Source organism: Bufo gargarizans, chromosome 1 (genome assembly GCF_014858855.1).
Source record: "Bufo gargarizans isolate SCDJY-AF-19 chromosome 1, ASM1485885v1, whole genome shotgun sequence".
Taxonomy (NCBI): Eukaryota; Metazoa; Chordata; class Amphibia; order Anura; family Bufonidae; genus Bufo; species Bufo gargarizans.
The window spans coordinates 553,484,738-553,499,615 of NC_058080.1; the positions used below are offsets into that span (position 1 = coordinate 553,484,738).

The 14,878-nt window shown below is 44.2% G+C and overlaps 1 protein-coding gene across 1 annotated transcript in view; it reads right to left on the reverse strand.

Annotated features, from left to right (window-relative positions):
* EP400 (E1A binding protein p400) overlaps nt 1–14,878 on the reverse strand; it is a 174,108-nt gene that overhangs the window by 86,529 nt on the left and 72,701 nt on the right. Inside the window, 1 exon segment of the mRNA XM_044275617.1 lies at nt 102–307. Within this exon segment, the coding sequence (XP_044131552.1) occupies nt 102–307 (206 nt within the window).

The window sequence follows — 14,878 nt, forward strand, 5'->3', positions numbered from 1 at the left end:
TGTGATGTGTTGCAAATAAACAAAATCTATACAGAAATATAACATGTAGTTTTCTTCTATGCAGAAAGGATGTAGTAGACACATATGCATTGAATGCTTACTGCACATGTAATCCGTGCGCTCCCACTAGGGAGAAGTAGCTCTGCTGCCCTGGCCACATCTCCAATATCTCTGGTGTGTTTTCTGGAGCTCAAATGTGCTGGACTTGTCCTGTCAGCCGTTCTAAACTGGGCTGTATCTAGTAATGAGTCAATGAGGATAGTATGTTTCTGCGGCACTTCTGAATCTCCACTTAGCTCTTTCACATCTGCAAAAATAGATAGTAAAAGTGTTAATAACCCACCACATGTTAGCCTTATTCTGCCACGGGAGGAAATGTATTACTCACTACTAAATGTCTTTATATGAAACATGAAGTTGTAGTTCACATCCGGGCCATTTACCCCCTTCCTGACAGAGCCTAATTTAGCAAATCCGACATGTGTCACTTTATGTGGTAATAACTTTGGAACGCTTTTACTTATCCAAGCCATTCTGAGATTGTTTTCTCGTGACACATTGTACTTCATGACAGTGGTAAATTTGAGTCAATATATTTCACCTTTATTTATAAAATAATCCAAAATTTACCCAAACTTTTGAAAAATTAGAAAATTTAGAAAATTAATTTTCTAAATTTTTATTTTTCTGCTTTTAAAACAGAAAGTGATACCTCATAAAATATTTATTACTTAACATTCCCCATATGTCTACTTCATGTTGGCATCATTTTGTAAATGTCAATTTATTTTTTTAGGATGTTAGAACGCTTAGAATTTTAGAAGCAGTCCTTAAAATTTTTAAGAAAATTTCCAAAACCCACTTTTTAAGGACCAGTTCAGGTCTGAAGTCACTTTGTGGGGCTTACATAGTGGACACCCCCCATAAATGGCCCTATTGTAGAAACAACACCCATCAAGTTACTCAAAACTGATTTTACAAACTCTGTTAACCCTTTAGGTGTTCCACAAGATTTAAAGGAAAATAGAGATGACATTTCTAAATTTCACTTTTTTGGCAGATTTTCCATTTTAATAATTTTTTTTCTTTAACACATCGAGGGTTAACAGCCAAACAAAACTCAATATTTATTACTCCGATTCTGCGGTTTAGAGAAACACCCCACATGTGTTCGTTAACTGATGTAAGGGCACACGGCAGGATGCAGAAGAAAAGGAGCGCCATATGGTTTTTGAAAGGCAGATTTTGCTGAACTGGTTAGATGCCATGTACCATTTTAAGCCACCCTAATGCCCCCCTACAGTAGAAACTCCCAAAAAGTGACCCCATTTTGGAAACTAGGGGATAAGGTGCCAGTTTTATTGGTACTATTTTGGGGTACGTATGATTTTTAATTGCTCTATATTAAGTTTTTTTTTAGGCAAGGTAACTGTTTTTATTTTTTTAACAACATTCATCTGAGAGGGAGATCATGTGCTATTTTTATAGAGTAGGTTGTTACAGAAACAATGATTTAAAATATGCCTACTTTGTTTGTTTCAGTTTTACCTAATAAAGCATTTTTGAAAAATGCTATTTTTTTAAATTTTCTGCAGATCATCTTTTGCAGGAAGAGTTGATGTTTTTATTGGTACCATTTTTGGGAACATATGATTTTTTGATCATTTATTATTACACTTTATGGGGCAAGGTGACCAAAAAATTGGTTGTTTTATCACAGTTTTTTTTTTATTTTTACAGCGTTCACCTGAGGGGTTAGGTCTTGTGACATTTTTATAGAGCAGATTGTTACGGACATGGCAATACCTAATATGTATACTTTTTCTTATTTATTTAAGTTTTACACAATAATAGCATTTTTAAAACAAAAAAAAATGATGTTTTAGTGTCTCCATAGCTTCTTTATTTTTTGAACGATTGTCTTAGTTAGGGTTTAATTCTTTGCAGGATGAGGTGATGGTTTGATTGGTACTATTTTTGGGGGCATACGCCTTTTTAATTGCTTGGTCTTGCAATTTTTGTGATGTAAGGTGACACTGTTTTTATTTTTTTATTTTTTACAGTGTTTACCTGAGGGGTTAGGTCATGTAATATTTTTATACAGCTGGTTGTTACGGACGTGGCAATACCTAATATGTATACTTTTTAAAATTTATTTCACTTTAACACAATAATAGCATTTCTGAAAAAAAAAAAATATGTTTTAATGTCTCTGTGAGCTATATTTTTATTTATTTTTTGAGCGATTTTGTTATGTAGGGGCTCATTTTCTCATTTTTTAAGGGATGAGGTTATGGTTTTAGTGGTACCATTTTGTGGGACATACGCCTTTTTGATCACTTGGAGTTGCACTTTTTGTGATGTAAGGTGACAAAATAGCTTTTTTTATACAGTTTTCTTTTAAATAATGTTTATCAGACGGGGTGGATCATATGATATATTTATAGAGCCGGTCATTATGGACACGGCAATACCAGATATGTCTATTTTATTTTTTCTATTTTTTCTATTTTTTTTATTACTTAATTGTTTTTTTTTTCTTTTTTTACATATGAAACCTTTTTTTCTTTTTTTAAACACTTTAATTTTTTTTATTGCGTCCCCCATAAGGTCATACAAGCAGCCAAACTATAGACTGAGAGATTAATTGCCAAAGAAAGCAAAACTAACCCTATAATGTTCTTCAATTATATAAATGGTTAAAAGTATAAATCTGAAGGTGTCGGCCCTCTACAGAGCAATGAGGGGGAAGTTGCAGAGAGAGACGAGGAGAAAGCAAAGCTAATAAATATTCTTTTCTCCACTGTATTCACTGAGGAAAATAAACTGTCAGATGAAATACAGAATGTAAAAGTAAATTCCCCATTGAAAGTGCCCTGTCTGACCGAGGAAGAAGTACAACAGCAACTTAAAAAGATTAAAATAGACAAATCGCCAGGACCAGATGGCATACACCCCCGTATCCTAAGAGAATTAAGTAATGCCATAGCCAGACCCTTATTTCTGATATTTAAAGACTCTATACTGACAGGGAGTGTTCCACAGGATTGGCGCATAGCAAATGTGGTGCCAATATTTAAAAAGGGTGCAAAAACAGACCCCGGAAACTATAGGCCGGTAAGTTTAACATCTGTTGTAGGTAAACTGTTTGAAGGTTTTTTATGAGATGCTATCTTGGAGGATCTCAAAGAAAACAAGCAAATAACACAATCAGCATGGCTTCATGAGGGATAGGTCACGTCAAACTAATTTAATCACTTTCTATGAGGAGGTAAGTTCTAAACTTGACAGTGGTGAATCAATGGATGTCGTATATTTGGACTTCTCCAAAGCATTTGACACTGTACCACATGAAAGGTTAGTATACAAAATGAGAATGCTCGGACAGGGAGAAAATTTCTGTATGTGGGTAAGTAACTGTCTCAATGATAGAAAACAGAGGGTGGTTATTAATGGTACACACTCAGATTGGTTCACTGTTACTAGCGGAGTACCTCAGGGGTCAGTATTGGGCCCTATTCTCTTCAATATATTTTTTAATGATCTTGTAGAAGGCTTGCACAGTAAAATATAATTTTTGCAAATGACACTAAACTGTGTAAAGTAATTAACACTGAAGAGGACAATATACTGCTACAGCAGATGGATCTGGATACATAAGAGGCTTGGGCAGAAAAGTGGCAGATGAGGTTTAACACTGACAAATGTAAGGTTATGCACATGGGAAGGAATAAATGCAAATCACCCGTACATACTAAATGGTAAAACACTCGGTAACACTGACATAGAAAAGGACCTTTAATATAGAAAAGGAATTTTAATAAACAGCAAACTTAAGCTGTAAAAACCAGTGTCAGGCAGCTGCTGCCAAGGCCAATAAGATAATGGGTTGCATCAAAAGGGTCATAGATGCCCGTGATGAGAACATAGTCCTACCACTTTACAAATCACTAGTGAGACCACACATGGAGTACTGTGTACAGTTCTGGGCTCCTGTGAACAAGACAGACATAGCAGAGCTGGAGAGGGTTCAGAGGAGGGCAACTAAAGTAATAACGGGAATGGGGCAACTAAAGTACCCTGAAAGATTATCAACATTAGGGTTATTCACTTTAGAAAAAAGACGACTGAGTGGAGATCTAATTTAAATATATCAGTGGACAGTACAGAGATCTCTCCCATCATCTATGTATCCCCAGGACCGTGACTGTATCGAGGGGACACCCTCTGCGTCTGGAGGAAAGAAGGTTTGTACACAAACATAGAAAAGGATTCTTTACGGTAAGAGCAGTGAGACTATGGAACTCTCTCGCCTGAGGAGGTGGTGATGGTGAGTACAATTAAAGAATTTAAGAGGGGCTTGGATGAATTTCTGGAGTGTAATAATATTACAGGCTATAGCTACTAGAGAGGGGTCGTTGATCCAGGGAGGTATTCTGATTGCCTGATTGGAGTCGGGAAGAATTCTTTCCCCCTTAAAGAGCTTCTGTCACCGCACTAAACTCATTTTTTTGTGTGTGTGTAATCCCTATCCTGTGATATTGCCATACATTATGTTATTAATAATTTTCGTTCAGTAGATTTAGCAAAAAACGTACTTTTAAGATATGCTAATTACCTGTCTACCAGTAAGTAGGGCGTCTACTTGCTGGTAGCAGCCGCAGAAAACCACCCCCTCCTTTTGTTGATTGACAGGGCCAGCCGCGATCTCCTCCTCCGGCCGGCCCTGTCAGCATTTCAAAAATCGTGCACCTGTGTTGATTCAGCGCAGGCGCTCTGAGATAAGGAGGCTCGCCTCCTCAGCACTCCCTCAGTGCGCCTGCGCCGATGACATCTTCTCTTTCGGTGACGTCATCAGCGCAGGCGCACTGAGGGAGTGCTGAGGAGGTGAGCCTCCTTATCTCAGAGCGCCTACGCCGAATCAACACAGGCGCGCGATTTTTGAAATGCTGACAGGGCCGGCCGGAGGAGGAGATCGCAGCTGGCCTTGTCAATCAACAAAATGAGGGGGCGGTTTTCTGCGGCTGCTACCAGCAAGTAGACGCCCTACTTGCTGGTAGACAGGTAATTAGCATATCTTAAAAGTACGTTTTTTGCTAAATCTACTGAACGAAAATGATTAATAACATAATGTATGGCAATATCGCAGGATAGGGATTATGAGTACACAAAAAAAAATAATGAGTTTAGTGGGGTGACAGAAGCCCTTTAAGTGGGGAAAATTGGCTTGTATCTCACAGTTTTTTTTTTGCCTTCCTCGGGGTCAACTTGTAGGATAACAGGCCGAACTGGATGGACAAATGTCTTTTATCGACCTTATATACTATGTTACTTCCGGGGGGACATTTAACTTCACATTTTATTTTATTTTTTCCACTATTGATTTCTCCTGTAACTGGGGCTGACATAGTAGACCCAGTTACAGGGAAAATACACCCCTCAAAGAGGCTGTACAGCATAATACTGCTCTGTACAACCTAACTGCAGGCTGATCAAGGTCTGTAAAAGACCCGACAATTCCTGCACTCTCCCGGCCCTGGCGGTCACATGACCACAAGGCCGGGACAGGAAGCGCTTCCTGTTCTTTATACACAGCGATTTAGAAGGCAGGGGCACCTGGGAACTGTCCCTGCCTTCTCTCTGGGGTGGCCTGCTGTCACTGACAGCGGGCCCCCTGCTCGGCATCTTCACGATTAGCGTGCAGCTGCGATCTCAGAATGGACGCTCCAGAATGTCCATTCAGAGATAAACATCCATCCATGGGATGTTTATATCCTATGGGAGGATGTGAAGAGGTTAAAAATATTGAGCCATTCTGTCAAAAATGGTTAACAGTTTTTGTAATTGTGTGACTGGTACTTTCACTTTGTGAATAATAAATGTTATCTCTAAACCACTACTAACTACTAAGAGGTCATAAACACTTATTTAAGCCACATTCCTATCAGTAAGATGATAAGCATTGAGCTTTAATGAGTGTTTATATTGACAGAGAGCAGAGATAAGAAGTCCTGTCTGCTCCTCAACTGATGGAAAGGAGAGAAAATCCAGAGGGCATTTCAGCTCTGTACAGAAAAAAAGGACTCCATAATTTTAATAAAGACCAATTTAAAAAAAAATGATTTTTTTCATCCGTATCATTGGGGGACACAGGCTTGACCATGGGTATAGCTGCTGCCACTAGGAGGCGGACACTAAGCACAAAAGTGTGAGCTCCTCCCTTCAGCTATACCCTTCCTACAGGGACTAAGCTAAAACAGTTTTAGCTTAGTGTCCGTAGGAGGCAGACCTCCCTGCTTTGCAGGTCTGCTGTTCTTTTTTTTAATTTATTTTTTATTTTTTCCTTTCCTCTAGCGGGTTGCAGGCAGGCTTAACTACCTGCATCCCCACCCAGGAGAGTGGAGTCCAGGGGGTCCCCAAGCCCACTGCTCATCCCCAATCTCCAGAAGACAAGGAGAACCAAAGATTCCTAAATCCTCTGTATCCCGCCAGCTTTCGGGTCACCATGACCGCACCACGCCAAGTCCCCTCTATTACCGATGAAGCTGCCCTCCCCAAGGGCTGCACACGGAAGGTGGAGACCCGGCTGGATCCAGCGGGGGCAGAAAACGCTGGAAGTGTCAGTATTTCCACCAACAGCCTCCCTCCCCTTCTCAGGTTACTCCACATTGGGGCCTGTTTTTCTTTAACTGAGGCCTCGTTTACTTGAAGGGATGTACCGCCTCCTTACAACACCACCCCCCCCCCCCCCCCCCGTCGGGGCCGCCGGTAATCGATGCCTCGGCTTCTCTTGCGTCCTACCTCATCTGGCTCCCGCGGTAGAGGCTAGCTCCCAGCCAACTTCTCCTTTTGGCCGGGGCATGTTGTGGCTTGGAGGGGGAGAAAGTTGGGGAGCCTCCTTAACACGGCTGGTGTTCCTTCCTCCCCCTGGGGACGAGATGGATCCATGTGTTCGCCGGGGGCCGATATGCTTTCATGGGGGCAGGGCATGAGTTTTTCCCTGCTCCTCCACCCACTCCTCATCCTTCTGGCACAAATTTCTGGCGCCATTTTCCCTGTGCTCCGCCCACAAAAGGAACTCTGGCACTCATCCTCTCTTCGTTTGGACAAACTACATTGAGGGACACAGGCCGGGTAAGCTACTTCCCCTCCCCCTTCCTACAGGGTCTAGCCTACTCCTCTCATTCTCTACTTGTCACTAGAGGGCAGTTACTATGTTCGAGCCCAGACCCCAGGCCCCAAAACAGGCGGCAACTTCTGTGCGCCATTTTGCCTGTGCTTCTTGTCGCTCAAAATTCCCATGCGGTCAGTTGGATCCCTTCTGCTCTTCGTGCTCTGCCCCACCGCCAAGTGGCTCTGACCCTGACCAAGTCGCCCCTCCTGCCCAACCCATGGCAGAACCAGAGTGGGCGCATTCCCTGTCAAAGATGGTAGAGGACGTCTCCCATACCAACAAAGCCATCGTGGAAATTCTGGGGCATTTGTCCGCAAGGCAGTCCTCTGATCAGTCTGACTCTGGGGATCCTGTGGCTAATTCCTATCATGGTCGCCCTGCAAAACGGGCCAGGCTACCCTCCTCCAGAAGGGTGTCTGCGTCCCCTGTTTCTTCTGTCTCACCGCCACCTCCCAGAGAGTCTCGCTCTGATGTGTTCTCCCCGGAAGAGGCATACTCCGAGGAAAAAGGTTCAGATGCTGACTTTGTCTCTCCTGAGGACCAGTCTTCCAAACTGTCCACTATGGTAGACATCCTTGTTTCAGCGGTAATAGAAACCTTACAAGTTAAAGACCCTGCACCCTCATCAGCCGGCGCCAGCTTTTCCTTCAGGCAGTCCCGCCGATCGCCAATATGTTTCCCCAACCACCAGGAATTGGATTCCTCTCTTTCCAAAGAATGGAATTTAGCTGACAGGCGTTTTACCTTGCCAAAATGCTTAGACGTCCTATACCCCTTTCCGGAGGATTTGACAAAGAAATGGTCGTCCTCTTCTATGGTGGACCCTCCCGTTTGGCAAAACATACCACCTTGCCTATGGCGGATGGGGGTTCCTTTTCCGACCACAGGGATAAAAAAAATCTGAATCCTTTGCAAAGTCGTCCTTTGAAGCAGTGGGCACAGCACTATGTCCAGTCTTTGCCTCTACATGGGTGAGAAAGAATGGGTGAGTGGGCAAACAAACTACACCAGGGCCTCTCCTCTGGCGACCACCTGGAAGAACTTTCTGATATCGCCCTGCAGCTCTCCCAGGCCAGCTCTCACGTTTGTGAAGCCTCTCTAGACGTGGCCAGACTTATGGCCCGCTCGCCTGCTCTCTTAGTGAGAGCAGACAAACGGCCCTTTGGCCCTCCTATTGGGGGGCAGATAATGCCTCAAAAAGAGCCTTGATTAAATGGCCAAAGAAAAAGAGGAGAAGGCGCTCATAGGTGGTGGTGGACAAGATAATTGTTATCTGCTCCTAGCCAGGGTGAGTGGTTGCTACTCACCTTGGTTTGGTTGCACTTTGTGTAGTACAATTCTGGTGATCTGGGTTGGTGCAGCCGAATATCGTCCAAGTTGACCATGGGCGGGAGCCAAGCCGCCACTTTAGTGCGTATTGTGGTATATGGGGGGGAGCTCGTCTGCACTTGGTTAGTGCGGTGAGCGGATGGACACAAGGCGCAATTCACAACCCAGTTGAGGATACAAAGTATTTTTCTATTTTTTGGTTAGCAAAGACGATGCGTTTCGGGGTACGCAGACACCTTTATCAAGTCTGTATCCTTGTCACCGTAGGCTAAATGGAGGTCACTCTTGTTGGAGATCCCTTTTAGGGGGGGTATGGCGGTCCGCACTGCTGGGCAATCCTTCACCATGGAGGGTCCTGTTTTTTTATTTCTTTCAGCATCTACAGGAGTCAGGCTCCGGGCTGTGGGGCTGCCTAGATCGAAAAAGTGTAGGCCTCTTTATTGTCCCTTTCGGACTTTCTCCAGCCCTAAATGGCCAGCCGACAAGGCTACCCAAAATCTGAAGCGCAAGCCTCCCTCCAAACCTCGCCCTTTCTGGCGTCCCCGCCAACAGGGCTCCAAGTCCTTTAACCCCAAGTCTTCCCGCCGCCTTCATCTATTCTGTCATGTCCGGCTAGGTCAAGTCTCGGATGCCTGAGTGAGAGAGGTCATCTCAGAGGGTTACAAGCTGGAGTTCCGCTCCCCTCCTCCTCCATGTTTTTGCGCTCGTCTCCCTCGACCTCTCCCTCCTTCTCCCATTACTTTTTTCAGGCAATTCTCACGCTTCTGCGGCAGGAAGTGATTGTCCCGGTTCCTGCGCAAGACCGTTTTCACGGATTCTACTCCAATTTCTTTGTGGTCCCCAAAAAGGAGGGCACATTCCGTCCCATCCTGGACCTCAACCGCTTTCTTCGACTCCGCCGCTTCCGGATGGACTTATTTTGGTTATAGCGTCCATGGAACTGGAGGAGTTCCTGGCCTCGATAGACATGAGGGACACTTACCTGCATGTCCCCATTTGTATCAACCAGAAATTTCTCTGATTCGCAGTGGGTCCTTTTTACTACCAGTCTGGGGCTCTCCCGTTCGGTCTGGCCACAGCTCCCAGAGTCTTTACAAAGCTTCTGGCCTCGATCATGGCTCTGCTTCATGCCCGGGGACTAGAAGCAATCCCATACTTGGACGATATCCTGGTAAAGGGTCAGTCGTTCCGGGAAACGGCGGACAGCCTGCGCATCGTCCTGGACACCCTGGAACAATTCGGATGGGTTCTGAACCGACCAAAGTCATGTCTTACATGCATCTCAGCGACTGACTTTTCTGGGCATGTTATTAGACACTCTTCAGGCCAAGGTATTCTTGCCCCCGGAGAAACTATCCACTCTCCGGCTTCAGATTCTTCCATTGTTGTGGCCCTGTCCTCTCCCCATTCATCTCTGCATGAGGGTTCTGGGTCACATGGTCTCTGCCTTTGAAGCCGTTCCCTATTCTCAGTTCCATACCAGGACTCTTCTGCGGGACATTCTAACCCATTGGGACCGATCCCCAGCCTCCCTGGATCGGCTTGTACGTCTCCCGACTCCAACCCGCCGGGCCCTCAAATGGTGGTTGGTTTCCCCAATGCTGATGTTGAGTCGCTCTTTCCTTCCCCTCCGCTGGACGTTGTTGACAATGGATGCCAGCCTCCGGGGCTGGGGGGAGGGAGAATTGGAAAATCTCTCTGTTCAGGGAACGTGGACACAAGAGGAACGCTCCCTTCCCATCAACATCCTGGAACTGAGGGCGATTCATCTCTCTCTGCTTCATTGGACCGACCACCTCCGGGGATGTCCGATTCGGGTTCAGTCCAACAATTCTACGGCAGTGGACTACCTCAACCACCAGGGCGGCACTCGGAGCCCGGCATCCATGGCAGAAACAGCGCTGATTCTCAGATGTGCAGAGACCCATGTCCCAGCGCTATTGCCAGTTCACATCCCAGGCGTCAACAACTGGATCGCCAATTTTTTCAGCCAGGAGTGTCTCGATCCCGGCGAATGGGCTCTTCACCCGCAGGTTTTTCTAGCGATCTGCAAGCGGTGGGGTCGACCGGACGTGGATCTCATGGCTTCTTGCTTCAACCACAAGGTCGAGAACTTCGTTGTGCGGTCCAAGGATCCCCTGGCCTTGGCGTACGACACTCTCATGATTCCATGGAGTCAGTTCACTGTTTCCTTATATTTTCCCTCCTCTTCCTCTCATTCCTCGTCTTCTCTGGAAAGTCTGATCCGAAGGTCTGCCCGTCATTCTCGTGGCCCTGGATTGGCCACGCCGAGTGTGGCCCGCATCCCTAGTCTCCTTCCTTGTCGACGAACCCTGGCGTCTTCCCCCTCGGGAGGACCTCTTTTCGCAGGGACCGATCTTCCACCCGAATTTAAAGTCTCTACATTTAACGACATTGCTGTTGAAGCCGAGGTACTAAGGGCTTGGGGTTTCTCAGACGCTGTTGTCTAGACCATGATTCGTGCCACGAAACCATCGTCCTCACGGATCTATCACCGGACCTGGAAGTCCTACTTTAGTTGGTGCGAACGTCACCAGCTGTCCCCCATTAATTTTTCACTGCTGCGACTCTTGTCCTTCCTGCTGTCGGGCATGGACTTAGGACTGGCTCTCAGTTACCTCAAGGGGCAAGTTTCGGCTCTTTCAATTTTTTTTCAGCGGAACTTGGCTTCTCTTTCTGCGGTTCTGAACTTTCTGCAGGAGGTTGCACACACTGTGCCCCCTTACCGCCCTTCGTTGAATCCTTGGGACCTTAATCTTGTGCTCAGCACTCTTCAGTCATCCTCGTTTGAGCCTTTGCAGCAGGTGTCCCTTCGCTTCCTGTCCTACAAGGTGGCCTTTTTAGTGGCCATCACTTTCATCCGTAGGGTGTCGGAACTTTCCTGTCGGTCGCCCTTCCTGATGTTCCATCAGGACAAGGTAGTACTTCGCCCTGTTCAGTCCTTACTTCCGAAGGTTGTGTCGGCATTCCATCTCAATGAAGATATCATTCTTCCTTCCTTTTGTCCTGCCCCGTATCATCATCGTGAGCAGTCACTTCACACTCTGGATTTGGTACAGGCTGTTCGTATCTATCTATCTCAGATGTCATCTTTCCAATGGACGGATTCACTGTTCGTCATTCCAGAGGGGCAGAGACAAGGGTTGGCTGCGTTCAAAGCCCCCATTTCCCGATGAAATAGTTTGGCCATTGTGGAGGCATACGGCATCAGTGACTGGGCCCCACACTTTTAGTTACTGCATATTCTGCTCGGGCAGTAGGGGCCTCTTGGGTAATGCATCATGAGGCTTCGGCCCTTCAGTTATGCAAGGTGGCTACCTGGTCGCCTTTGCACACTTTTTTAAAGCATTACAGAGTACACACCTTTGGCGAAAAGTTTTGCAGACGGCTGTTCTTTAATTGACAGGAGGGGTTCTTGTTTATTGCCCACCTTTCGGACTGCTCTGTAACGTCCCATGGTCAAGCCTGTGTCCCCAAATGATACGGATGAGAAAAATAGATCTTTCGTTCATTGGGGGACACAGATCCCACTCGTTCTCTCTTTTAAGAATCTCTAATGGCCTACGTGGTTCTGGGTTTGTACATTGGTTTTCCTGTTTGTTCTTGCTTCTTCTACTGCTTTTGCACTAACTGTTTTAGCTTAGTCCCTGTAGGAAGGGCATAGCTAAAGGGAGGAGCTCACACTTTTGTGCTTAGTGTCCGCCTCCTAGTGGCAGCAGCTATACCCATGGTCAAGCCTGTTTCCCCCCCCCCCCCCCCATGAACGGAAGAGAAATAGATTTTACGGTAAATAATAAAAACATTACCACCAAAGTTGTACATTTCCCCTTCCTTTTGAATCCACTTCTGGCTTTGGCTGTTCTATTAGTAATGAGAAAGGCCCCACCTGTCTATGTTTAAGAAAACTATACTTAGGTGAAATGGTTTATACTAATTTTATGTGTTGTACAATGTGACATCTGCCTAGTCCATAATAGCCACACAGGATTCTTTTTAGCAGCGACCAAATGAAAACTGAAGAAGTTTCCCACAGTAGCAAGGTTGCGTGTTTCATTTTGCTAAACCGTCTTAGAAAAATGAGAACTGAACTTTTACTGCTTACCATGGGCAATTCCTCCTTACACAAGATTTTATACATCTATCCTATTATGTTTGAGCTGATGTGATAAGAAGACTTCGGTTACACTGCCTCAGCTATATCACTGTGACAAAATTTTCCAGTCTTGCACTACCATTACATAGTAACATAGTTTATAAGGCCGAAAAAAAGACATTTGTCCATCCAGTTTGGCCTGTTATCCTGCAAGTTGATCCAGAGGAAGGAAAAAAAAAAACTGTGAGGTAGCCAATTTTCCCCACTTAAGGGGGAAAAAATCCTTCCCGACTCCAATCAGGTAATCAGAATAACTCCCTGGATCAACAACCCCTCTCTAGTACCTATAGCCTGTAATATTATAACACTCCAGAAAAATATCCAGGCCCCTCTTGAACTCTTTTAGTAAACTCACCATCACCAACTCCTCAGGCAGAGAGCTCCATAGTCTCACTGCTCTTACCGTAAAGAATCCTCTTCTATGTTTGTGTACGAACCTTCTTTCCTCCAGATGCAGAGGATGTCCCCTTGTCATAGTCACAGTCCTGGGGTGAAAATGGATGATGGGAGAGATCTCTGTACTGACCGCTGATATATTAATACATAGTAATTAGATCTCCCCTCAGTTGTCTTTTTTCTAAAGTTATTAACCCTAATGTTGATAATCTTTCAGGGTACTGTAGTTGCCCCATTCCCATTATTACTTTAGTTGCCCTCATCTGCACCCTCTCCAGCTCTGCTATGTCTGTCTTGTTCACAGGAGCCCAAAACTGCACACAGTACTGCATGTGTGGTCTAACTAGTGATTTGTAAAGTGGTAGGACTATGTTCTCATCACGGGCATCTATGACCCTTTTGATGCAACCCATTATCTTATTGGCCTTGGCAGCAGCTACCTGACACTGTTTTGTACAGCTTAGTTTGCTGTTTATTAAAATTCCTAGGTCTTTTTCCATGTCAGTGTTACCAAGTGTTTTACCATTTAGTATTATTGTGCCTTTTCATAGGTAAATGCATTGATAGCCAATTATTTTAGTCAAGATGGATGTTCATTGCCTTTAAGAGCCATGCTCGACTATATTTACAATTTTGTATGTCTTAAGTAGGCCAAAGTAACGTCGCACAAAGGTTTCTGCTCTTTAGTGTTATTCTTCTCATGAATGTACCAGTCTGAGAAGAAGCCTCCTTGGCTACTTATAAATTTATGATGGGAGGTAAGATAAGATAAGAAGCAGCTGGTGACAATTACCTATACAATTAGGTATTTATTAATGAAGCAAAATATATAATATGTATGTATTCATTTAATGAGCCTTAGTTAGTCCTTAGCATTAGACAATCAGTAGGACATATATATATGTCCTACTGATGTGCTACCTAGGTATGAGTAGGTGACATTACAACAGTAGCAAAAGCGCATTCTAGGTAAGGTTATAATGTCATATTTCTTATCAATAGTCACGCCCATCCGACAATGATTGGAAAGTTCCAAAGTAGGAAGGTGTGTCTAACTGATAAGTTTGTGGTCATAAACCACACAAAGAGAGAGAGAAGTTGAGGTCTCTAGAAGGGTCTATCAAGATGAAAGCCATGGTGAGATGAGCTATGATGGACCACCCAGCTTTCCTAGCAGAAGTAAGATTCCTACTAGGACTTGGTAAGAGACACAGAGAATGATATTTCATTTTATTAAGACTAATTAGATAGTGTGGATGAAATTATACCATCTAGATTGGCGAATAAATAAATAAATTAATTGACCATCTTTATATTGAGATGTAGTCATAGGATATTGTGAGGTTTCATTCTACCTGCAGAAGAATCAAGACTCATAATCAAGCAAAGCATTAAATGATTGCTTATATATATATATATATATATATTGATAGAACATTCTTCGCCAAGCTAAGTGATGGATTCCCACAAGAAAGATTTGTTTCAAGTCCTTCCCATTTAAGATATAGTCTAGAAAAGATCCTAGATTCCTGTTAATTGTGTTAATAGTCTTACCAAAGTTATATGTGTGAAAATAATCCAGGATGGGGCGGAAGGATACAGTTATCTCTTCTAAGTTATATCCTTGAATGGATTTGCCCATTCTGGAAGTCATGTGATGTGTAGTTAGTTAGAAGGGGGCAGAATGTATTTAGCATTCCATATTGATGTCTAGGATTAGACATGCCCATCCTGATATCATGAGGTTTTCTCTAAACAGAAGTAAAATATATATAACTTATGTTCCTATTTTGATATCCGAATCT